Here is a 25,650-nt window from a genome sequence, read left to right as displayed (position 1 = left end):
AGAGTTAAATTTATCTTTTCTCTTAATATAGAGTAAAATAGAAAAGCCAATCTTTACTCTTGGTATTTAAATCAAACCCAAATATTCCTCAAAAGAATTAAGTTTTCCTTCTTTGTTTCCAGAGTAGGCAGAAACTCTTCTGAAACATCTTATTTCTATCAGGGTATAATGTCTAGAAAAGAAGCGAGGCACATAACTCATCACAGAAATCGTGGCCCAGTTTCTTATACTGCAGGCATCTCTATTTCCAGTATGTAACCTGTCCCCAGGATGTGTGGATGCAATGTGAAAACCTTCTTGCACAAGGCCTGTGAAGGAGGCGGGGGGTGAACAAATAAAAACTGGAACCAAAGAGTCAGCTGCCATGGGAAGAATGAGAATGTCTGTTTTCTGGGGCCAGCACAAAGTGCTGCAGGACTGAAGTCGACATCCACCTCAAGTTCTAGCAGGTAACCTGGAGAACACCCAGAACAGCTTGACTGAATAGTGCTTTCCAGAAATTGTCAAGGACAAAATCTCATAGTTCTCCCTTTCTGTTCTTAGTAAAATGCTATAGTGTCAATGTAAATTATTCTCTTCATCTTAATGAATCCATCCCAGGCATCCATCCACTGAAAAATCACGCCAAATGACAACACATGGATATATATACTACTCTCTTCCTCTAGACTGAAACACACACAAACCCTTCTGTTTTCCAAATGCTGTCACCAAGCCTATGATTGAAAAATCTCTAGTTTGTCTCTCTGCTTAGGAGTTACAACCATTGTCTTCAGCACTTCAGCACACAAGATGTTATTGTTTTGTTCTCTACTTAGTTAGGAAAGGAAGTTTTCAGTTCCAAAACCTTCTAAATTGTCTTAAAAGTAGCTATAGTAGGAACTATAGTCCAGATGACCTGTCAACAGATGGACAAGAAGACAACAACTGGTCAAAGCTAAAAAGGATTCAGCAATTATTACTTTTAGTGCTTGATTTTTTTTATCATTCTATCCCCAGAATTAGCTTTTTCTTGGCTGGAGTCCAAAAATACCAACCTATCATCTGGGCAGACAGAAATTCTTATTATTACCACAGATTAGATGAATGTATCTCAGAATTTATTATTTCCACATTATGAGATAGAGCTTCCTCGCCTGGAAGTCATCTCTGAATACAAAGTGTCCATTTACTTAGCCTGAGATCCCTCACCAGAGGGATGGATGGTGTTTAGATTCCATGGGAGGGAGTGGGCTCCAGCTTCCCTGAATTCAGTTTAGCTTGAGAAGGTTATTCTCCTCTGCCGAGATTAGTTGGCTGGCTTCACCAGTCAACTTAAGTGCTGTGTGTGGTACTGCTGGGCTGGCATGAGTCCCTTGCATCATCCTAATCCATGAAATGTCAATGTCATCAACGGTCTAAAACAGGTCCTGACTGAAGGGGTGAGAAAGGCTTGCCACTTCAATTTGCCAGACATTGCTGCAATTATAATACTGAGCCACTTATTAAAAACTAAGTGGGTTTCTGTCCCATAAAAAGGGCAGAATGTGATCATCAGTGTCCCATTGGAAGAACTGATCAATTTCCTGGAACAATGGTGAGGAACATGACCTTAATCAGGCCCATCACATGGCCTGGGGTTAGGACACTCGGATGATCTGTGTCATTGCTTCTTCATCTGCTTGGTTTGGATCCTAGAGACAAAGAAAGAATAATAATGAGGAAAAATCCTTTACAAAAGCAACAGAAACTTGAGGCTATCACCACTTTATCACCAAGGGCATAGATACAGTTTTACCAAGTAAACCAAAGGCCTACATACAAGTCTGAATACATAGATTAAAATGCAGCTCCTTTAGGAATCAAAGAGATAATAAACCTTATTCTTTTTTTTAAGATTTTATTTATTTATTTTTAGAGAGAGAGAAGGGAAGGAGAAAGAGAGGGAGAAAAACATCAATGTGTAGTTGCTTCTCACAAGACCCCTGATGGGGACCTGGGCCTGCAAACCCAGGCATGTGCCCTGACTGAGAATCAAAGCAGTGACCCTTTGGTTCACAGGCCAGCACTCAATCCACTGGGCAACTCTAGCCATGGCAACCTTACTCTTAAAAGGATTAAAAATGTGGCCTGGCACTCCATTACTAAACATTCCAGAGTGGATAGCATACCCATGTGCTCTACCATAATGTTTAAGGTTTCTTAGGGGTAGCTAAGCAAAAGACCATGAGAAGCTATTATGCTGTATTTTTGTGTCATTATTTTCTGACCATCATATTTAAATGCTGAGCACTTAGCAGAGCTAAGTGACATCAGAATTTAGTTACTTTAATACATTCACTTTGTTAAGAGGTTATAGTATAGCCTAAAGGTTCTAGATAAACCTGATGCCCAGATGGGAAAACTGATTTACTAGGACCACAGTCAAAAAGTTAGGAGCCCAGCAAGGACCAACTTCTAAATCTCTTGGTACCCACTCAATATTCCTGCCACTAAACTCTGCCTGCTGTCTCATACTTAAAACTTGCAGTGTTAAGACAAGGATTTGTCGGTGGAATCTTTTTGCAATTGTCCATAATAACCCATCTTCAGTTCTTCCACACCAAGGCATAGATACAGTTTTGGGAAAACTGATTTATTATGTTTAGAGTCAAAATGTTAGGAGCCCAGCAAGGACCAACTCCTAAATCTCTTGGTACCCACTCAATATTCCTGCCACTAAACTCTGCCTGCTGTCTCATACTTAAAACTTGCAGTGTTAAGACAAGGATTTGTCGGTGGAATCTTTTTGCAACTGTCCACAGTAACCCATCTTCAGTTCTTCCACACCAAGGCTCTAAAGGCTGATTTGGCATGATCCAAGGAGATGAAAGATTTCTGTAGGTGGTAGGACTGGAACATGGTCTTGATCAATGAGTGAGAACAACAATAGCATTTACTGAGCTCTCACTATGCACTAGGCTAAGCAGGTGCCTAATGTGACTTACTGCATGAAATTCCCACAACATTCCTGTGAAGTAACATTAGCATCCACTTTAAGGTGAATTAAGGCTAAAAGAGGCTAAGTAACTTGACTGAGGTCATATTATTAGTTCATGGAATTAGGAGAGTTCCTAGCACAATGCCCATAGCTGGCATCTCTATATATATATCCTGCAGGAAAAAGTAATGAGAAAGGAGAGTAGGAATTACTACAGATAGTAATTAATAGCACAGAAGGTATGAATTAATAGCATAGAAGGAATCAGTGCTCATGTGTGGGGATACTGAGAAATCCCACTATGACTATTGAGAGGCATGATGAAGGGCAATAGCTTAGATGTCACACAGAAATAGTTTTGAGATGTGATGCAGTAAGAAATGAGAAACCAGCATGCATCCTTGAGCAGGGGCCTGACATCATTATAAAAGCATTATCTTACAAAGACCAATATGACAATAGTGCAGGTGCAATGTGATAGTCATACAGAATGAAGCGTCAGTAAATGCGAGGAATCCATTAGTTCAACATTTACTGAGTGCTTGTTTTGGATGGGGCATTAGACTAAAAGCAAAACAATCCTCTACTCTTTACATAGCTGATAGCCTCGTGAAGGAGACAACCACTACACAATTATACAAATAAAACACTTCAATTATTATTACACTCTAAAGAAGATGAGGGGAAATAATGGGATAGGAAAGACCTATTCTGGATAGGATGGGCTAGGGACAGCCTCTCAGATTTAAACCAAAACCTAAATAATGAGGAGAAAGCCATGCAAAAAGGTGCAGAGTGAAAAGCTTTACAGATCAGCTATTTTAAAGATAAAGGTTCTAATGGCAGGAGAGAAACCAATAAACAGTGTAGCGAGAGCATAAAGACCAAAGAGGAAGAGAAAATAAAACCAGAGCTAGATCATGCAAGATCTTGTTTGTCAAGGAATGCAGCCAAGGGCAGGAGTAGAAGGGGTTTAAACAATACAGTGATGTGATACGATACAGATTTAAAAAAGATCACACTAAAATGTGAATAATGGACAAGCAGGGCACAAGAATGGAAGAAGAGAGATCAGTAGGCAGCTGTTACACTAATTGAACCAAAAGATAGAAGATTAGACTAAGCTGACAGCAATGGGAGGGAAAAAGGTAAACTGATTCAAATTTTATTTGAGACAAAACCAAGACAATTCTAGTTTTAGTGACTGGGTGGATGGACATGTCACTTGTGAGATGAGTGGGATGAGGCATTAAAAAGAAAAAAATCAAGCGTTTTATTTTGGATATATTGACTCAGAAATGCCAATATAATAAAACCAGTGGAATCAGATTACGAACCAGTATAATACAGCAGTTACAGAATAAGGTCTGGAATTATGAGGTCTGTCCAGAAAGTATCTAGCCATGTAATATGAAAAACATGCTTATTGAAGAAGATCTGAGACAAGAAACACTGTACACAGGACAATGATGTCTTAGTCCCCTTCAAAGCAGGGACCTTAGGACCTTAATAGTTCTCTCAGCATCTCTTCAACTGTTCAAAACACTCTGCAAAATTCTTTGTTGGAATTGCCATCAGCTGCCCTGTCGTATTTTCCTGAATCTCATCGATGGTCTGAAATCTCTTCCCTTTAAAGGTGATTTTAATTTTGGGAAAAGCCAGAAGTTGCAGAGTGCCAAATCTGTTTTGTAGGGAGGCTGAATCACCTAGGTGATTTGATGTTTTGTTAAAAAACTGTACAAGACATGATGCACAAGTGGACATGTTGTTGTGATAAAGCTGCCAATCACCAGTTGCCCACAGCTGTGGCCATTTTTGTTGTACTGCATTTATCAACTGATGGGAAACATTGAGGTAGTACTCTATTAATTGTTTGGCCTGGAGGGGCATACTCATGATGGGCAATACCTTCCCAATAATAAAAAAAAGACAACAACAAAATACCAACAGTTAAGATGGTCTTGATCTTGTGGAAACTTGACCACACCTTCCTTCTTTGGCTATGGAGAACCAGGCGACTTCCACTAGGATGACCTGGCCTTGGTTTCTGGACCATAGCTGTAGACCCACCATTCATCTCTGGTTATGACCTTCTTGAGGAGATGTGGTTCATTGGTAGTGGTTTGAATCAAGTCATTAGCAACTGAGGCACAACGTTCCCTCTGCTCTGGTAGCAGAAGCTGTGGAATGAATTTTGCCACGACACATTTCATGCCAAGATCCTGTGCCAAAATCTCAGACACAGTTTTTGGAATCCCCAGATCAGCTTCTAGCTCTCACACAGTCAGTCACCAGTCCTTGTTGATTGCAGCCCATACATGTTCAATATTCTCAGGTGTTCTGTTTGTTGCGAACCTTCCAGAACATGGATCACTCAAGAGATTCTTGACCATTCATTGAAGTGTTTGTGCCACACTTGTTGCTGTACTCAGTCATTTTGAATGTGACAGCCACACAGTACATATGCTCATTCAATGGCATCTACCGCCTCCACTGACTACTACAGTCAAGTTGTCAGTGTTCATGCATGTACATTCCAGCCCACTCTCTGTGGCTGCCAGGTTTCATCAATGTCGCACAAACTGTTCTCACTGTATTAACAATGGCTGGACTTTTTCCAGAGAGACCTCATATACTGCCTGGGTTTAAATTTCAGTTGTACCATTTTACTAAGTATTTTACCTAAGGCAAATTATTTAACCTGTCTGAACCTCAGATTCAACTCTAAAATGGAAAGGTAATTCTTTTTTTGTTTTTAAAGATTTTATTTATTTATTTTTAGAGAGAGAAGGGAGGGAGATAGAGAAACATCAATGTGCAGTTGCTGAGGGTTATGGCCTGCAACCCAGGCATGTACCCTGGTTGGGAATCGAACCTGCGACACTTTGGTTCGCAGCCCTCGCTCAATCCACTGAGCTACGCCAGCCAGGGCGGAAAGGTAATTCTTAACTCATGGGGCTTGAGGTTGCTGTAAAGATTCAGTGAGAAAAGGTGCTTATAAAAGTACTTAACATAATGACTGGCACATGGCAGTGAAGTGTTAGCTGCTATTGTTCTTTGAAAATCAAGACAAGTGAAAATTTCAAGAAAAAATTAACATTAATAACTGACAAAAATGGGGAGAAAAGGCCACTGGGTTGAAGACCTTTAGTGCTTTAAGCTGAAGGTACACAATGTTGCATTCAATTTAGAGAATATGATTAGTCCTTACTGTCAAAATAGTAGAGGATAATGCCAAGGCTTCCACCCAAGAAAATACAAAGTAATAAGGATGAAAGGTGTAAGTCTTCTTACCTGCATATGAGGACTATCTTTTTCCTTTGGAGAGAAAAATCGTCCGCCTTCACCACGCTTCCGTGCCATGGCATGACGGTGCCGAGACTCATGCAGGTATTTCTAAAACAAGAGAAATAAAACCATTTAACTACTAGCTGGAACCAACATAGTTATCTAATACAAAGATTCCAAATTTAATAGTTTAGAAAAGCAGCGATCAAAGCCACCAGGGGTAATTATGACTTTGAATTATGAAGAAAACTTTGGAAAAAAATGAGATAGCTGCTAACCATATATAACTACCACGAAACTGTGAATGCTACATGATTATAATAATAATAATAGACTCCCCAATGATATCACAGAAATCACTACCTTCCTCCCAGTAGACATATCTTTCTCCTTTGCTTTAACAGACCAAATTTTAGTTGGGCAAATGGTTACTCAGTAAACACTCAGTTCCTACTCTTATTGACAGGTAAGTGTGGCCATGTAATTAAACATTTGCTAATGAGATACATAAAGCTTCCTGAAAGTTTTCTTGAAAGAGAGCTGCCTTTTTTGTTCCATTTGCTCCTAGGCTGGAGCCCAAGCAGCTATCCTGGCCTACAATGAGCTCACTAAGAGTATTAGATAGAACAGAATAGGAGAATGGGTCTTGAGGACTGTGGAAATGTGCTACTAGCCTATGACAATTTATTTCTGGACTTTTTTTCTATAATAAAAGATCTGTTTAAGCCACTGTTATTTTGTTTTTACATTTGCGGCTGCATATAGTAACAGCAAATGCTAACTAGCTATCTATCTACCTTTAATTGTTTTAGAAGGTACTCAAGGAAACAAACCATATAAAAGGTAATTAATTCCCAAAGGAGAACCCTGGTATTCTTTTCCTACAGGCTTCTCAATGTTATATTACCCTTCTTTCCTTTGGAATTTTCCCTTCTGCCTCTAGTTTGGCCCGGGCTTGCCTCCTCTTAAGTATGCGGTGGTACTGTTTGGCATTCACATAGAGAGGCTCTTCTTCAAGCATCTCTGCTCCAGGTAGAGGGATCCTTTGAATAGCAGGCACAGAGCCAGCACCAGGCACCATCTGTGTGAAGAGAAAACCAGTTTATTAAGTAGTTACATGAAGTAAGGACATAGGAAACAGTTTCTTATCCCTGAATACTACCAACAGTAGCTTTTACACGGCACTCAGTTAAATGCATTTCCTGGAGAAGAATTACACTAAATGCATTTTAAACAAACATTACACATGATTGTCATAGGGGACCCAGGAGCTAAGAAATGATATAGCCTGGTCCAAATTCTTGTCCACGTATGACTCCATTTTCTAGGAATGTCTGCTGCCATCTAATGTCCAGAACAATAATCATAAGACAATAAAGCAGTACAAAGAAAAATAGGTACAAGTTTTTACGTGCTATTCAATGTCTATAATTATACAGCCAATTTAATTAAGTTACTATATGATTCTAATTTTTCAAAGCAAACAAAAACAAAATACTGTACTATATGTATGAAGAAACAAGTCTCTTTGGCCTCACTCCCTCCCCAATTGTAATAACTTTGAGTGTCTATATTGTTTCTTCCAGTTGTTTCCTTTACCTCTGTGTAAGCTTCTACTACTCAATTCTTAACTTACTCATTTTTGGTACTATGTACTGACATCCTATTTTGATAGATGAGGATTTATCTTTCACACACACCACCCAACTCTCCTCCCCTATCTTTCCTATATATTTATGTCACACACTTTTCCGTTTCTCTGATACAATCTTTCTAATTTTTAGTTTATTTCTTGTTTCATCCTAGGAACAATGTATTTTCCAATTGCCAAAGACTAGTAATCTAACTGTCCCTTCATTATTTGAATTCTGAATAAGATCACATAAAAGCAGACATTTATATCTGTTTAAAGGTGACTGTATCTCCAACACTAAGAATAATGCCTGGCATGCAGAAAGTCCTCAGAATAAATTATGGTTGGCTGTAATGTTTATTGTAAAAGTGAATGTCTGGAAGTGCCTTAAGGATCAATCTCAGTTCCAAGAGGTCAACATTATAAACAAGTTTTATAACAGACATCAAAATGCCAGTTCAAGAATTTCTCAAAGACAAAGAGATACATAGAAAAATAAATTACAGATGAGAACAGTGAGCTGAAGAACCAATATTCTTACCATTACCATCCCTCCTGAATTGACCACATTGCCTGCCACTGGTAGTGTCACAGTGACAGTCCCTTGTCCGCTGCTGGTTGTATTGGTGTTGGCTCCTGTCTGAACAATCTGTGCTCCTGCCAAACTGGCTGCTGGGATGGTGATCATGCCTGAAACAGGGACTGTAACTTTAAGAAAATAAAGCAAAAAAAAAAACAGGCACACAGAAAGAAGGGAACACAGTTAGTCCCTCTTCTATCTGGCACACACTCATTCACCCTGGAAAAACACATTAAACAACACAAAGTGGGGGGAAAAAAGCACTCATTCACTCTTTTCCTGGTTTACAATATAAAACCCGTGTAATCACAATCTTTGAAATTCTATTAACTGCCTGGGTTCTAGCTCTAAATAAATCTATCCTTAAAGTGGATACTTTCCTGGGCATTTCAGTAACTTTCAATGGGTGGTGAGGCAGTTTGGAGGCCTCCCCTTTTTTCATGGGTCAGTCTGACTATAGCTATACTCACTGTTTTTGTACATATGTACAATCTGTTTCAGGATGAAGATTTTATAAACTTACAAACTATTCCTCCTAATTGACAATGAACCAATCAGTTGCAGGTCTAAAACTTAAAATTAAATCAAGCATTCCAAGTCCCCAAACTATCAACAGCAGCACCTGAAGAGGTATTCACCATTCTTTTCTTGAGCTCCTGTCAGTGCTCAATCCAGTTCAGGCCCTCTTCTGAGTCATATGAGAGTGCATGGTCACTGCATTCACTGGATCTTGTATATCACTAAGTTTTGATCCCAAGTCAAACCTTTAGTCATGGAATCTGAGACATCCTTTTTAGATTCAACTATGATGAATGCTTCCAAAAGCTCTTAAATTCAGTTTGGGCCATCTCCTCCTCTCTGAAATATATTCCCCCCTCAAGCCACATTTCATCTCTCCCCTCTTTATGCATCATCTGGTCCTAGAACATACCTCTATCAGGGCTCTGCACTGTGTTTGTTCACTTGTATGCCTCCTTTATTAGACTACAGACTTTTGAGAAGAAAGCTCTTCTTTCTTAGCAAAGTTCTGCATACATAGTAGACATATGTTAAGTATTTTTTGGAATAAATTATGAATGAAGTGGCCCTGAAAAAAATACACCTAAGCAGCAATGATACGCCAAATGCCAAGCTGACTTCTGATCCATGTCTCCCTCTATCAACAAAGAAACTCCTATTTCCAATCTTCCTGCTTAAAAATATTTCTTCCCAGAGATGATTAAAAGCTTACATAATCCCTAGGACTAGTCTTTTAACAACCACTGTAGGGACTCCTACAAATGGAATCAATGTTGGTCATATATTGGTGACAAGGAACCAACAATCAATGGACACTTGAAGTCTTATTTTGTTGTTCAAAAATGTGTCATGTAGAGGTCATCACTAAATTTCTGAAGCATCATTTGCTCAAGGGATGAAAAAGATGCCCCCCCCAAAAGTAGACAAAAATGAACGGGCACACTTACCTTGCTGGAGAATGGTGCCGTCCGCATTAACTGGCTGATAGACGATAGTCTGCCCTTCAGCAGTCTGTGCTACCTGCTGCCCCTGGACAGCAATCTGTTGCTGTGTCTGTAGGAAATAAATCATGACACAATTTAACAGATTCTAAGACATCACATGCAAAAAAGACCATGTAGTCTTTTCCTTAAAAAATATTTTTGATAGTCCCCACCCCCACCACGTTTCTACTACATGTGAAATACTAGGCTGAGCCGTCTGAGCCTTACAAATCAGCTGTACTCCTGTGTTCACAGAGCTAGTGGAATCACCTGAGTCTGGCCCGCCGTGACAGCTGTCTGGGGCTGCTGGATGATGATCTGCTGCGTTTGGCCCTGCTGGCCCTGCACCTGCACAGCCTGCCCACCCTGGATCTGAATCTGTCCAGGAGGAACCAACTGAATCTGTGGAAGACAACAAAAAGAAAGATTAGTACTCCGCTGACACTGGCCTCTTTTGGCCCTGGAGTGTTAGTTACCCAAACTCCTCTACAGAGTGGAAAATGCTTTGGGGGGCGGAGGCAGAAGTCTTGTTCTGCTCTTATTTGTGAGAGATTAGCATGTTTTCCACTCATGAAACAATGGGGGAATTTTGACTACTGTCTGGATGATATTAAGGCATCAATGTCAGTTTTTTAAAGATGATAATGCTGACACGGTCATGTTATTTTTTTAAACCATGTTTATTTAATAATACATTCTGAAGTATTTCTTACAGGTGAAATGATGTATCATATATTCAAAATAATTCTTGAGAAAGTAGGTAAATGCAGATGAAATCAGAAAGACTGATTATATATTGGTAACTGTTGAAGATGGGTATGGTGATTTATCATACCATTCTCATTTTTTTTAAAGATTTTATTTATTTTATTTTTTTAGGGAGAGAAGGGAGGGAGGGAAAGAGAGAGAGAGACAGACAGACAGACATCAATGTGTGGTTGCTGGGGGGTTATGGCCTGCAAACCAGGGATGGACCCTGGCTGGGAATCGAACCTGGGATACTTTGGTTCCCAGCCCGCACTCAATCCACTGAGCTACGCCAGCCAGGGCAGCCATTCTCATTTTTGTCTAAGTTTTTTATAATAAAATGTTGAAAAAAATAAATTAAATCACTATACTAAAGCTGGTGACACTCCTTACAGATCATATTTTATAAATTTCATATAAATGGCACCATATTGTTTCTTGTTGTAAGTTATTTTAAAATATAATTTATTATTTTTCTAGTCAACATTATTTTCAAGATATAGCCAGTTGAAATAAAAGTAGTTCGTTCATTTCACTTGATGAAAAGTATCACATTAAATAATCACACTATAATACATTCATCCATTCCTGTCAATATTTGGGTTTGGTGCTATCCATGGTGTGTCGCATCCTCTAGGGATCCTGGAACATGTCCCCCATGAATAAGGGGGACTACTACAGTTAAATCAGTTTTCCAAAAAAGTATCTTTAAGAAACCCTTCTCTACTCCACAGCATAAAGAAAATTCTCCTATAATGAGAATCTAAAAGTTTCCCAGTATGCTTTTCTTACATTTAGGTATTTAATCTACTAACAAGTTGTTATTATTATTTTTAATTCTCATCTTATGATATGTTTATTGATTGTAGAGCTGGGGGAGGGAAGGAAGGAAGGGCAGAGAGAAACAGAGAGAGAAACATCGATTGGCTGCCTCACACATGTACCCTGACCAAGGATTGAACATGCAACCCACGTATGTGCCCTGACCAGGGATCGAACCTGCAATCTTCTGGTGTATGGGATAATGCTCCAACAGAGCCACCCAGGCAGGGAAATCTAACAAGTAGTTTTGTATCTAGTCTGAGGTAGAGATTAATTTTCTTTTTCTGTATCATTCTTTTTTTAAAGAAAAAAAATTAGAGTTCATATACATTATATTAGTTTCAGGTGTATAACACAGTGATTTGACAGGAGTATGTAGCTTATGAAGTGATCACCACAAATCAATCTAGTCATTATCTGTCACCATAAAGTTATCACGATACTGACTGTATTTCCTATGCCATACATGACATACCCATGACTTATTTTATAACTTAAAGTTTGTAATTCTCAACCCTCTTCATCTTTTTTGTCCTCCCCCTGCTGCCCTCCTTTTAACAACCATCAGTTTGTTTTCTGTACCTATATCTTTTTCTGTTTTTTAGATTCCACATATAACTGAAATCGTATTTGTCCTCCTCTGACTTATTTCACTTAGCATAATACCCTCTAAGTCCATCTGTGTTATACATGTGTATCATTCTAAAACCACTTCTTCACTATTATTTTATATTATTTTCCAATATTCTTCAATCTATTTCTTGGCTCTCTACTCCAGTTCCATTGTTTATATCAAGCCAGGGATCGTCACCTAAAATTGTATGCAAAATTTTCCATGTATCTGGACATCTACACCTTTTTCTAAGAGAGCATACGGTCTCACTAGAATTCTAAAATAGAGAATGCAATATAAAAAAAGGTTAACAAGTATTCTTCTAAAATAAATGGTTATTTAAAAACAATGAGAAGCAACCTCTTACAAAAAAAATGGGTATCTTAAGTATTCTAAGAAAGGCTATGGAATCTTACCTAGATAGAGGCTTATATATGTTACAAGAAAGCAATTTTACCAAGATGGCTTGATTAGTTACAGTCCTGCTTAGAGGGAAGAGAATATAATAAATCACCCTGTCAGAGACTCTTAGAGTCAAATAAATAAGTGCATACATATATTAATTAATCAAATTCCATAAATTCATAGAATTTAGAGCTGAAATAAACCCTTGGAATCACCTGATATAAACTTCATTTTCAGATGAGAAAACTGACCATCAAATGACTTGGCCAAGATCCAAAAGCTTGTCTAATGGCAGACCTGGGAATGAAAAGTCAGGTCACTGTACCTCGAGCACACTGTTGCAAGCCCTGTATCACACTGTCTCCATTCAAGAGTGAAAAGGCAGGCATGACAAGGGAGGGCCAAAGAGGAGACAATGAGAGGAACAACAGAAATGAAACAGCAGTGTAAAACAGAGTAAAGCACACATACTGAAAATATATTTAAAGCCTCATACACTCATTCATGGAAAAATGTGGAAACTATTTTTAATCCTAACCACAATTCTACTGTGGCAAAAATACACCAACTTTAAAAATTCTCCTACCCTTTATCCCAACAATCCCTCAACTCCAAAGAAACTGCTCTAAGAACTAATTCAACTGAAAAATAAAACTATCATGCTCAAGTAAATTTGCAGCAACCTTACCTCTAAAAGCAAAAGTAAATACATAAATGAAAACAAAGGAAAAAACCTTAAATATACTTTTTAAGTTGCAAATCTGATTCTTCAAATTGATTGACCATTATGAAGGAATTTAAAATAAGAAAATTAGCCCTGGCTGGTGTGGCTCAGTGGACTGAGTGCTGGCCTGTGAACCAAAGGGTTGCCAGTTTGATTTCCAGTCAGGGAACTAGGTTGCAGGTTGGGTCCCCAGTTGGGGGCATGCCAAGAGGCAATGCATCCATGAATCTCTCCCATACTAATGTTTCTCTCCCTCTCTTCCCTCCTCTCTAAAGATATATAAATAAAATCTAAAAAATAAATAAACTTACTTTAAAAAATTAGGTGGAAATACAGTAAATTAAGAAAACAAAACAAAATACAACTACATGCATGGTACAACCAGGCTCAAAAAGTATGCATAAAAATAAACTGCAAGGAAAAAGAGTGGGGCAAGAATTTATAAATTAAAAATATTCAAGGGACATTTCATCCAATTTCCATTTGTGAACATTACTGGAGTCTTGGCTAGTACGTTGCAAGTTAATTGTATTACTTATCTATTTGCGTATCTGTTTGAGGTTTTCATGGAAAATAAAGAAGTCTGAAAAAAAGTATGCATAAAAACTACAAGAGAATATGGAAAACTTTAACATTTGATTTATGAACCTATTTTTTGTTCATTTTCTTTTCCTAACTTCCTATGAAAAATACCATTCATTTTTTTTAAAAATTAAGTATTTAAGGTTATAAATTTTGCTCCAAATATAGTATTAGGTGTGTGTGATGGATATGGACAGAAATATTTTCTTTTTCATTACTTTCTGGATAACTCAATTATTATTTACATGGAAAGAAAAGAGTAACATTTCTGAGCAAAAACAGGAACCTCTAAAACAGACTGTAAATTCCCTTCCTCCCTGACTAGAAATGCCAACATAGGTGACCCAGTGAATTATTTTCATTAAACTAGATTCCCATCTTTTTATACTCTTTACATTGATTCAAAATCATGCCTAACATAGTCCTTACCAGACTACAATTTCTGTCTAGTCTTGCTTTATTGGAGTACAATACAGGTGGAATATCAACTAAATGCAAATAGAAGGTAGGAAGCAATTAAATGCAACAGTACCAACTGTCAAACAGTTTGTAATAAATTATTCTTTAAAAACCTCTATACTAATGTTCTGTCTGAACATGTTTTCATACGACTCACCTGCTGTAAACCCTGTGTCCCAGATACAGGTACTTGCATGATGGTTTGACCTTGTCCACTAGGGACAGCCTGGACCATGATGGGTTGGCCAGTTGATGTGATTAACTGGCCTCCACTGACCTGTACCATTAATGGTTGCCCCTGGACCTGGAAGGAAATAAAATAAGAACAATGAAATAACATAAGACACAAAATGGGTTTTACAAATGTTAAAAGACAATCGCTGGAACTATTTTGCTGCCTTGCTAGAGGGGTAGGGGAAAAAGGTAGGAGATCCTAAGATAATAAGTCTCAAGTCCTTGTCCTCAAATTCATTCTTCTTCAAGCATCTACGGTATCTTTGACTGAAGGCCAAGTTGAATGCTTTAAAGTCAGATATAATGGAGTACAACTAGTCTTTGTAAGTCTCTATACATATAAGGCATTTACCACTAAATACAGGCTAAGTCCACAACAAGCATTTAATAAAAATGTCAAGACTATTTGCCTTTTTAGACTAATATCCAGCAATGGTCTCTAGTAAGTGCTGAAGAGGAGGCAATGAGAAAGGTAGGTGATGGTGGTGATGATAGTTAAGCACAAATTCTAAATAACCTGAGGGGAATAAATCAAACTGTATCCAGCAATGACTCCAGGAGGCAGGGTAGCAAGCTGCTTTAGAATCTTACGTAGAAGACCCTTTCTCCCCAGCTTCTCAAGAATAAGTGAAATGTACATCCTTTGCCCTCTTCACCTTACTCTGGGAATTCTAGTCTGGTAGTTGTTTAAGGAGCCCACTAGTAAAAACTGTCGAGAAATATTTTCTGGTCAGTTTGCAGTATCTGGTGGAATTCTCCACACTGGACCTTGCAACGCCTGCAGTTATTTTAACTTTCACAGAAGCAATGACAAATATGGAAATTAGAGCACTCAAATATACCAAAAAAAAACTCCCACCTTTCAAGTTCCCATAAACAGAATACTCTAGAAGCCAGGACATTGTAAGTGCTCTGTAACACCTTGAGTCCCAATATAAAAATACCTAATAACTAACAGAATGCTTTCTAGAAGCCACCCCCCGCCCAGGCCATTTTAAAAGTGAAATGGAATGTTCAACGGAATAGCTAAAAGTCAAAAACTTTCAGTTTCAGGTTCTATCTTTGTTTTGAGAAATTACTTGTAACATTACAAAAATAATTTATAAGACTAAAATACTCATTCTTAATGCTAGTAAAAGAATGTTCAAATAAAGTTAATCACAAGATCAATCAAGGAGCTCCTCTGAAGTGTACTAGAATCTTTGGAAATATTCAAACTCTTAGCTTTTGTTAAGCCATTCCTTGAGGAATTCCACTTCAGTATTAAGGATTTTACAATCCAATTCTCATGCTTTCTCCTTCCCTTACTTCTCTACCCCAAATTAAATCCCCTTTGCTACACCAATGTCTGCATGTGCTCCATCAGGAAAGATTTTTTCCAGAATATTTATTGCATGAATAACTGAAAGGACTACTTAAAATTCGCCAAAATAATAAGACCCTTAAGGAATGGTTTCCATTACTTCCACAGAGTATTTCCATTTCTTTTAAATAAAATCTACATAGGCAGGGAATACAAGTTTTAGGGCACAACTATTAATAATTTTCTGGCTATTCATCACAACTTCTCCCCTTGTTGACATGCTGTAAGTGCACATAATAAACCATTTGAGACTCCAAGGAACCCACTGAATTTACAACATATAAATGATTACAAAGACACATGCATCAAACAAAAAGCCATACAGTTAAGAGCATGTTACATTCCCATTCCACAAGTGGTTAATGACAATATTTTATATATCAATAAGGTGAAGCAAGCATGAAAAACATGAATTACAAGCTGCTGAACTCTGAGATACAAATATAGGTAGGGAAAACTTACGAGTTCAGGTTCTTTCAGCTAATTTATTTTAACAATTGGCTGTATATCATCAGTACACAGGATGGGTGGCAGATGTGGGGGTGGGCCCAAAAGGTAAAGTAAAACAATTATAATAAGGGGTAGTTAACTACAGAATGTTTAGCAGTACTAGTAATCAAGTGAGATGCTGGTTTTACATTCTATATCCGACTTTGAAACATTTCCTTTAAATGGAGGAAAAAATATAAAGCACTCAAGTCTTGTCAGTTTCTCAAAAATATGGTAATTTTAGTAAAAGTAACCTGGAGACACAGAAGAGACTAATGCTTCTACCCATAAATTTATGTAGGACCTGGTCAAAATATCAGCCCAATTTAAGATATTTAACTTGGACAACATAATGTTAGGGGACTGCCTTGTTTAAGTAAGAATTTTTAATAGTGGCTCTAACACCTAAGACCTACGGAAAGCAGACCCCACTTGTGTCCAACCTGGAGGGACAGTATAATCTTTGAAGATCTAATAAAGACAGGCCATCTTCTCCCCAAGGACCAGTAAAAGGCAGCAGTTAGGAGATTAACAGGATTTAGTCATTAGATAAAAGTTGCCAAGTACAAGGATTATTTTGCAGCTGACTTGTCCTTTTAGTGAAATGAAGCACAATCTAGCTTAGCTAATATGCATATATTTTCTTCTCTACTATTATAATTCATGAAATTTCACCATGCAATTTGATGCAGTTTGGGCTCTAAATAAATTCTAACATCACTTGTAACAATTCTTTCCAAGGCATTCCCAAAGAAACACCTAGCCAAATGCTGTTTCCAGAAAATTCATACTAGAATCACTACATAACTTGGCATGAAACGTTAGAAAATTGGCATGTTATAAGCCTCAAAGACAAGTTAGCATCAAAGACATGCAGCTGACTTTGCCATTCCTCCTTGAGATCCTACCACGAACAGCACCAGACATGAGGAAAGGAAAAGTTCATGCAGTGCTTACAGAGAATCAGAGAGGGCACCACTACCTGGAGGGTCTGGACTTGCTGGCCTGAGGCGGATGCCACCTGGGCCTCAGTCTGCAACTGGACAGCAGTGACACCACCCTGCTGCTGAGAACAGGAACAGGAAGAGCTTGAAATGTGTCAGGAAGGAAATGTATGGTTCAAGACAGGAGATCGCCTTACCTCTTATAGTAGAGGGAGTTTCTTTCAACAGCCCCACCCTACACAGGACTTTCAAATTGTACAGACTCCCTACCTGAAGCTGTTTTGTAGGAGGTAATGGGATTAAAGATATTAGATAAAGATATTTGTCCCCAGAGTGGAATTCAAAACACACTTCCACAACTCAAAAAGGTCAAGAACAGTTGTCATCATTAACACAAATTTTTTAATGTAGACCTTCCCTCTAGAAATAGGCATTTGGTCCTTTTGCCTACAAAGTTATTTTAATGCTCTTTTTATTCCTTTAAATGAGTTCACAAGAACAAAGGTTTTAACAGCTTTGAAGCTACAATAAAGAATTTCTGGGGCTCAAATGCAATCACTAGAAAGGAAGAACAAAGCAATCACTGTGAACCAAAATCATTTTCATGAAGTCACTGCTTCCATGTCCTAAAACTAAGATTACTTATACTTAGTTGGACTACCTTACAAGCAATTTCCAACCTAATTTTTATGTCCTGTAATGGTAAGTTCTAACAGGACAATAATTCACCCACGAGGGCATTGGTGTGAATGGAGGGCCCTTTGTGGAATCCCCTTTACAAAGAGGGTAGCTGAAGGAAGCTGCCAGAGCCACAGCAGGTGTGCTGAAGGAAAGTCAGCAAAGGAGTTTAATTACTCTCTTTATCAAGAGTAGCTCCTTCCCTTGATCATTAGATTAGACAACTCACCATCCAAACTTCCTTTGACCTCCCTGCTAACTACTTTTCTATATTATCTAAATTCCATTTTAGAAACAAAATATTCCCAATCTTGGCCTAAGATTAAATTGATACCTAACAATTTATTTTATTCGAGGGAGAAAAACAAGAGAAGTTTCACTAAAATCAGATATAAGCACCAGAAAATGTAAGTTTTGCATAAATTAAGAAAGCAACCCATTTAATTAGTAGTAAACCAGCAGCAGAGAATTCCTTTCTAATGTGTGCTTATCCAGAAGAGTGGCTGTCTAAATATCATCCTTATGGTAAAGTAGAACTTTACAGAGTAAGCCTATGGTGGATCAAATCAAAGAACAGTGAATTTCTTAGAAGCTGACTATCTTGGTTTGTATACTGTGTCCAAAGCCTTACTAGATCACACACTAGCTTGATCAAGAAGAGAAACAACCAAACTGAATCCAGAAAAAAACAAAAACTCCCAATTTCCATCTGAAATAGACTAGGTGTTTTGAGTTTTAAAAAGATCAAAGGGGCAACTTACTATTAAACCAGGCTCCTATGAAGAGCAAATTCTCAGTAGTCATGAACTGGATGCAAAGTTCTGAACACAGAAAATGGGAGAGAACTCACAACAAATTCAATCTTCAAAAAGCACTTCAGCACAAATCATCAGGCCCATTATTTATAAGATCTGGTACCTCTCAAATAATATCCCAATTGAGTAGTGCTATTATCAGCTCCACTGCTGTCATATTTAAAGCAATCTTACTTTCATACCTGCTGCTGAATCTGTCCAGCCTGTACAACAATCTGCTCTGTTGAACTATTGCTGTTCGTTGTATACTGCTCCATGGTCCCTCCAAGTTGAAATCTGGTACACAGTGAGTTTCACTCCGGAGGGTATAGAAGACTGTGAGATGCACTCCTATTAGAAATGTTGAGAAAATAACAAGAGTGGGATTTGTCAATAAAGGCCTTGCCAAATGGTTAACCTTGATAATTTATCATTGTATTTTGCTATTTCTCATGTTTTAAAAATGCTTTTAGTCACTTCACTGGCAACCTAACCTTTCAATACTAAAAGAGCAACACTTGCACCTTAGAAATACTCATTATGTTGTGATGTCACTTTGTTGCAAGGCTCACTTAACAGATTTTTAAGTCTGCACATGTCTTTAGAGAACAGACAGTTTAATTTATAACACATATTTATTGCCTGCCACATGTTACTCTAGTTCCCTACTATAGTAAGCAATTTAAAACTCCAGGGTTTATTATTTAATAAGTAAATTACTCAATCTGAAGCCAAATGTTTATTTTGTTTACCAAAATCTCCATTAAGTGGAGCTAAGAAAGAAAGCACTAGCATAGATTTAGGATCTGCATTTTAATCCAGAGCTAGAAATAACAAGGAATTGCCATATACTAATGCTGATAATAATTATTTACAGATTAAATATAATGAAACATTTTAAATGGCTACAATTTTCTCTAAAAAGAACTAGTTTTCCCAGTCTTGAATTTGAATGCTTAATAATATGCTACCCTTTACTGTGTAATTTTAACTTTTTATAGCAATTTTCAAATATATACAACAGTAATGATCATTATAATGAATCTCCAGAGTCATCATCCGTCTTCAACCATTCTCAACCCACAGTCAATCGAGTTTCACACGTATCTCAACCACTTTCCACCCACCCCTGGATTTCTTTAAAGAAATCCCAGGCACCATATTATCCCTACCAAGTCCACAAATACTTTAGCATCTATCTCTATAGAGTAAAGACTCTTTTGTCTTTATCATTCTACCATAATGATATTGTGTCTCTATAGGATCACTGATAATAGTAAGAACCCATTAAATTAATATCAAATAGTCAATGTCCAAATTTACCATTCTTATACACTTTAACAACTGAATACTCCTTTCTGAAATAAGGACACAATTAAGTAAATCGAAGTGATATTTGAGAACCTTGAATAATGACTTGATTTAAAAAATGTAAGGGTAATCACTTTGGAAATATGGGGGAGGTACAGGTATATAAACAAAATGTAAATATTTTCCCTCAATTTTTCTCTAGAACTTTATAAACTCTAAAATTAGAATGATAAAATTATGTGAGCTAACTAAGCTGCCATTTAAAATTATAGCAGCAAAGCATGGCACCCCTCTCCATAAATCCACACATGGTGAATGACATTAATCACTTATAAGGTGTCTCAATATTGTGTGAAAGAAGACAAAATATATTCAAGTGCATGTCCAAATATTTAGGAGTAAGTGTACTGATGTCGAAAACTTACTTGAAAATAAATTAATTAAAAAAAAAAAGATTGATGAATGAATGGGTGTAAGAATGAACAGATATCTGAAAAGGCGAGTATGTTACTGTACCATGTTAATGGTAGACTCCGGGTGGTGGGTACACTGATGTTTATTGTAAAATTATTTTAACTTTACCATAGGTTTGAAACTTTTAAAACTAAAATGTTGGAAGAAAAAATTGAACAAAAATTAATTAAGCATATCACAACTAAAACGGTATGTGATGTATAAGTCATAAGTAAGTAACAGGATGACTATGTCATCACAGCATCGTGCATCTTGTTATATGGTTCTCTAATTCACTACCTTTGCTCTAATGGAAATACCAAACAAATACCTAGTTTTCATTTGGATTTACATATAGGTCAGCCAATCAGCAGCATACATGATCAGGAACACAAGTAAATTCAATAGTTACTTTCTCATTACACACTGACAAAGTGACACTCTGATCTCTACGTTAGTTTCTTCTGAATTGGTTGACTGAATAGCTCCAGGAGATAGCAGGAACAGGACAGATAATCAGGTTTTCAACCAGACTAAGTGACTGCCAGAGAAGTAAAAAATCTTCCCCAAATTCCATCTTGTCTCTAACTGCGGTACACGCGATACATATGTACAACTAAAGAACTAAGGGTCATGATACAAAAGAGTATATGTGATTTCATTTATACAAAACTCTGAAAGGACAATAGTAATCTAGAGACAGAAAGCAGATCGTTGTTCCCTGGGACTGGAGGGGGGGGGGGTGAGGGGAGGGAAAGTGGGAGGTTTACTGGGATAGAGACCCTGGACCTTTCTGGAGTGGTGGCAATGTTTTGGGTCTTCACTGTGGTGGTGATTCCATTGGTGTATAAATTTGTCAAAGTTCATCAAAATGTAAACTTAAAAATAATTACCCTTTGTATCTAAATTATATCTCAATAAAGCTGATTTGGAAATAAGGATCATGAAGGAACGTCTTCTATATTTCAATACCCCTTACTGAATGAGATTCTTTCCTTGACCATTAATTTCCAGAAATTTATCTTACTCAAATAGTACAGGAATTACTAATATATAGTTCATGCAGATTTTAACTAATTTATCCCATAACACAAATGTTCCAAATGAAAAACATTGAAACCCACTATACTTTGCAGGGTAAAAAAAGAAGGCAGCTTCAATCTTGCACCAGTTCTCTCTCACATTAATGTGAAAGCGATTCTGTCTGGAACGCAATACTGCTAATGGTGAATGCTGTAACACGACTGCCTTCAGTGGAGCCTTATGTTCCTACTACAGTGAGCTTCACTTAGCACAACTGCAATAAAACCTGACATTGTCTCTCCTCAAGTGCTTCTCTGCCCAAGATTCTGACAAAATAAAGTCATCCAGATTTAGTCTATTTCTTGCTTCTAACTCAAAGTTTTGAACCTTTTCCCCCTCACAGTATGTGTTTATTCTGGCTAGTGGGAAAATTTGCTTCTTTCCACTTCAAGGCATAGGTCCTGAAATGTAGCTAATTACTAGGAATCCATTTTATGTGGACTCACATACATTTTAGAGCTAGAACTTCCAGAAAGTCAACTATAAGCATGTGAAAATCCCTTAAAATCACTATATTTGATAATCACTATGAGGTAAAGCCTAGAATAGTGGCCTTTGAATTTCTTTGACTACAATTCATAGTAAGAAACAGATTTTATTACAAGTCACTATACACATAACATTAAAAAGGTAACTGAAACAAGTTTCATGAATACTTATCTTTTATAAGATACTTTGACATTTTCCAATTTATTACAAAAAATCACCATCATTAGCCCACTAAGTTGCCAACTTAACAAATGGGTCCTGATCTCTGATTAAAGACTGTAGAGCTGTCCAGCTTCCTCGCTGTCTAAGGGGTTTCTGGATTAGCGTTCCTAATTTGCTCCTTTTCTCCACTAATGATGTGCCATGCTCCAGACATGGTTCTAAAGGTTTTAGAAATACCTTTAGAAATCTGACAAAGATCCTGACTTCAGAGTCTTTGAGTTTAGTAAAGAAGTAAAAATCTATACTGGAACTTATGAAAAACAAAGTAAGAAGGAAATCTGGAGAACAGAGATTTCTTCCAGCTAGGAATAGGTAAATCAAGGAAGTCTTTAGGAAAAGGTGGCAAGAAAGATTTATACGTGAAGTTGAGTGAGGGGGTGGAGTACTTCCAATGAAGAACCAGCACAGAAACAAGGACACAGGCCCTGGTTGGGTAGCTCAGTTGGTCAGCATGTCATCCTGGTACATCAGTGTGTTGGGTTTGATCCCCAGTCAGGGTACATACAATTAACAAATGAATGCATAAATAATTGGGACAACAAATTGATGGGTTTTTTTCTTTAAAAATCAATAAAGATTTAAAAAATAAGGCACAAACATTTCAGCATATGAATAGCAGACTAAAAAACCCCATATGTCAAGTGAAAGGTAAGAGGCTGGATGCCTGTTTCAAAATTCCAAGCAAAGTTCTTCTGCAGACAGGTGGGAGCTCTAGGTGTTTGGCAAACAAGTAACCAGACTATAACTGTCTTTTAGAAAGTCTAGCAAAAGTGCTTGCCCCGTCTATAAGTGTGGATAGTAAGATTTGAAGAACACTGGATTAGTAGTTTACTGAAACCTACCAGTTGTATGACCTTAATAAATGTGATTAGAAACACAGGCACCATATACACTAAAGACCTACTCCATATGCTAGGGACTGCACTAGATGTTTCACATAGGTAAAAACTTTATTTTTTTGTCACTATTTTTTATTTTGAGAGTATGTTTGTTAAAGCTTGGGACAGTGAAGGACAAAGGGCGGGCTTGAGGCAGAAGAAGCATCAGGAGAGAGACTGGGTGGTGCTCTGCTTTGGCTCCCTAGAAATATTATAGGAAAGAAGCAAGTCATGCTGGGCTGCTGTTAGCTCACTGCAAAGTCAGAAAAAAGGGGGCCTTGGAGACAGATTCAGGGGGTAAGTGCGGGATGAGAGGCTGCCTGTTTCAAGTCTCACCGGCACCCTTAGAGTTTAGGAGAGAAAAATAAAGATGCACATCTGAGAGGGAAGAAAGGCAAGGGTATGCTCCAAAGAGCCCGCTAAGTAAAAAATTTTCAAGTCCTAGGGACATCTCCCTTTCTCCCCCGACAAAAAGCCACTGTTATGGGACAAGACCCCACCAGTCAGAAACTTGTTTTTCAAACCTTACAAAATATTCTTTAAGATGTACAAGTGCTTTTATCAACTAGGCTGTCCAGCCTAAACTCTTACCCCTACTGTCCACTGCCTTTGTTCTATCTTCCCCCTCACAGACACAGCACAATCTGGTGCCTCTGTCCGAGTTCTTCTTTCTAAGCAAAGTTCTTTCCTGTTAAAAGGAAATCCTATCATCCTGATGTCAATCAAATAAGCATGGCTGCATTATTAAGCCTTCCACCGGGCTGTTGGTAGTTCATGTATCAGTACCATACTTCACAAAACTGAACTTGGCCCCATTATAGCACTAACCATTAGGTATTGATTAGTGTTCACCTGTCAATCTCCCCCAGGCAGGGAAGGTTCTTATTTACATCCATCCACTCCCTCCCCGTCACATAGATTGATGGCCTGGTACATGCTAACTGCTCTATACCTGGTTGTCAACAGATTTCTTATCACCCTAAGGAAGACCCCACAATAAAAAAGTTAATATGGAATTAGAAAGTGTACTAGAAAAATATAAACCAAGAAACAGTTGTGAACTGAGCCAATGAATCAAGCTTGCCACGTTCAAAATTAACACAGACAGGTGAAAGAAAAACGAATTGTACATTCTCAAGGGAGGGAGAGTTCACAGGATAAGCAATGGATAGAACACGAAAAAGCAAGTCGTGCAGCTTCCAGGAAAAGGATCGGCAAAACCTTGCAAGCTTCTAAGAGTGAGATTCCAAGCACGTGTGGACTGGCTTTAGCGCCCGGGCAAGAAAGGGGAGGCCGCCTGCTTGGACTCCAAGACTGAGGTGTGCGGTCCTGCCTGGCAAGCTGGGCGGGGAGGAGAGGAAATGACGAGCCAAAAGGGGGTGGTAACGGCGCCGGCCCGGGAACCCGGGCTGAGCCTGATGTAAGGAGGGGTCCGGCGGAGCAAGGGGGAGTGGGCACAGTGGCTCACTCCCAATTCCCCTCCAGGGAGACTGCAGGGACGGCCCAGCAAAGCGCCGAAGCGGGGACGGGCCATCTCCCTCTCCTCACTGCCCTAGGGGCCCTACGGCCGAGGAGCGCATCTTTTCCAGGCCTCCCTGCAGCCCCAGGAGGGCTGTGGACAGACCGACAGGGCTCACAGAGGGCTGGGGGACGCGGGCCCCCTCGCGGGGGAGGTTTCCCGTCCCGAGGGTCGGAGCATGGAGAATGGAAGGGCAGATTTTTGGGCTTAAATACGAGGCTGGAACGCCCAGGAGGATACTACCGAGGGGGGCGCGTGTGTGTACCTGAGTGTAGGGGTATTCGTGGCAGACAGGCCAATCATTCCTGAGCCTGAAGCCTGAGAACCTTGGTCTAAGGGTCGGAGAAACCGGGACACATCCCCAACTGGCACTAGCACCCTGTAGGAATCTGGACCCCAAGGTGCCTGCCCCGGGGGACGCCATTCCCGCGCGGAGCAGCCCCCTACAGGCCTTGGTCGGGAGTGCCCCGCGGAGCTCGCAAGCTCTCAGCCGGGGCCACCTGCCACCCTACTCGGCTAGGTTCAGCTCGACTCCCCGGGCTCGACGGGCATCTGGGCCTCTCCTGAGTGGTCAGCGAGACCCGCCAATCGGGGCGCTGGGGCCGGCTCTGGGCCGCTGGATATTGGCTCCTCACACTCACCGTGCCTCGCTCCCCCGGTTCGCTGCCCGCGCTGATTGGCTCCAGTACCGGACTCCGAAACCCAATCAGAGGCTCCAGCCACCGCTGCCGCCGCCACTGCCGCTGCCTCGCAAAATGGCGAACCTGAACAAAGGGGAATCGGGCCTCCCTCCAACCGCCTCCGCGCAGGCGTCTCTGCGACCACGCCCCCTAATCCCCCCACCCCCGCTCTGGGCTTGCCCCACTCCCGTTGGATGAG

At 39.1% G+C, this 25,650-nt stretch overlaps 1 protein-coding gene across 9 annotated transcripts; it reads right to left on the bottom strand.

The window, feature by feature from the left end:
* Positions 1-18: 18 nt before the first annotated feature.
* On the bottom strand, positions 19-25,564 carry NFYA (nuclear transcription factor Y subunit alpha). 9 transcript variants are annotated; one of them, XM_028509637.2, is made up of 10 exons: positions 25,413-25,528; positions 19,020-19,167; positions 17,383-17,463; positions 14,472-14,618; positions 10,233-10,364; positions 9,927-10,032; positions 8,422-8,588; positions 7,155-7,328; positions 6,254-6,355; positions 19-1,673 (listed from the first exon to the last, which is right to left on the bottom strand). In XM_028509637.2, the coding sequence occupies exons 2-10, from the start codon at positions 19,092-19,094 to the stop codon at positions 1,620-1,622; spliced, it is 1,038 nt and encodes a 345-aa protein (XP_028365438.1). In that variant the 5' UTR covers positions 19,095-19,167; positions 25,413-25,528; the 3' UTR covers positions 19-1,619. The 9 variants fall into 9 exon arrangements, with proteins under 9 accessions (XP_028365438.1, XP_028365437.1, XP_035879971.1 ...); XM_028509636.2 differs by having other exon boundaries at positions 644-1,673; positions 17,380-17,466; positions 25,413-25,564; XM_036024078.1 differs by having other exon boundaries at positions 644-1,673; positions 8,422-8,570; positions 17,380-17,466; positions 25,413-25,564.
* Between the last annotated feature and the right edge of the window lie 86 nt (positions 25,565-25,650).

The sequence above is a fragment of the Phyllostomus discolor genome, chromosome 4 (genome assembly GCF_004126475.2).
Source record: "Phyllostomus discolor isolate MPI-MPIP mPhyDis1 chromosome 4, mPhyDis1.pri.v3, whole genome shotgun sequence".
NCBI classification, from domain to species: Eukaryota; Metazoa; Chordata; class Mammalia; order Chiroptera; family Phyllostomidae; genus Phyllostomus; species Phyllostomus discolor.
Note: the sequence above shows the minus strand (reverse complement) of the source record. Positions and strands in the feature narration are given on the sequence as shown.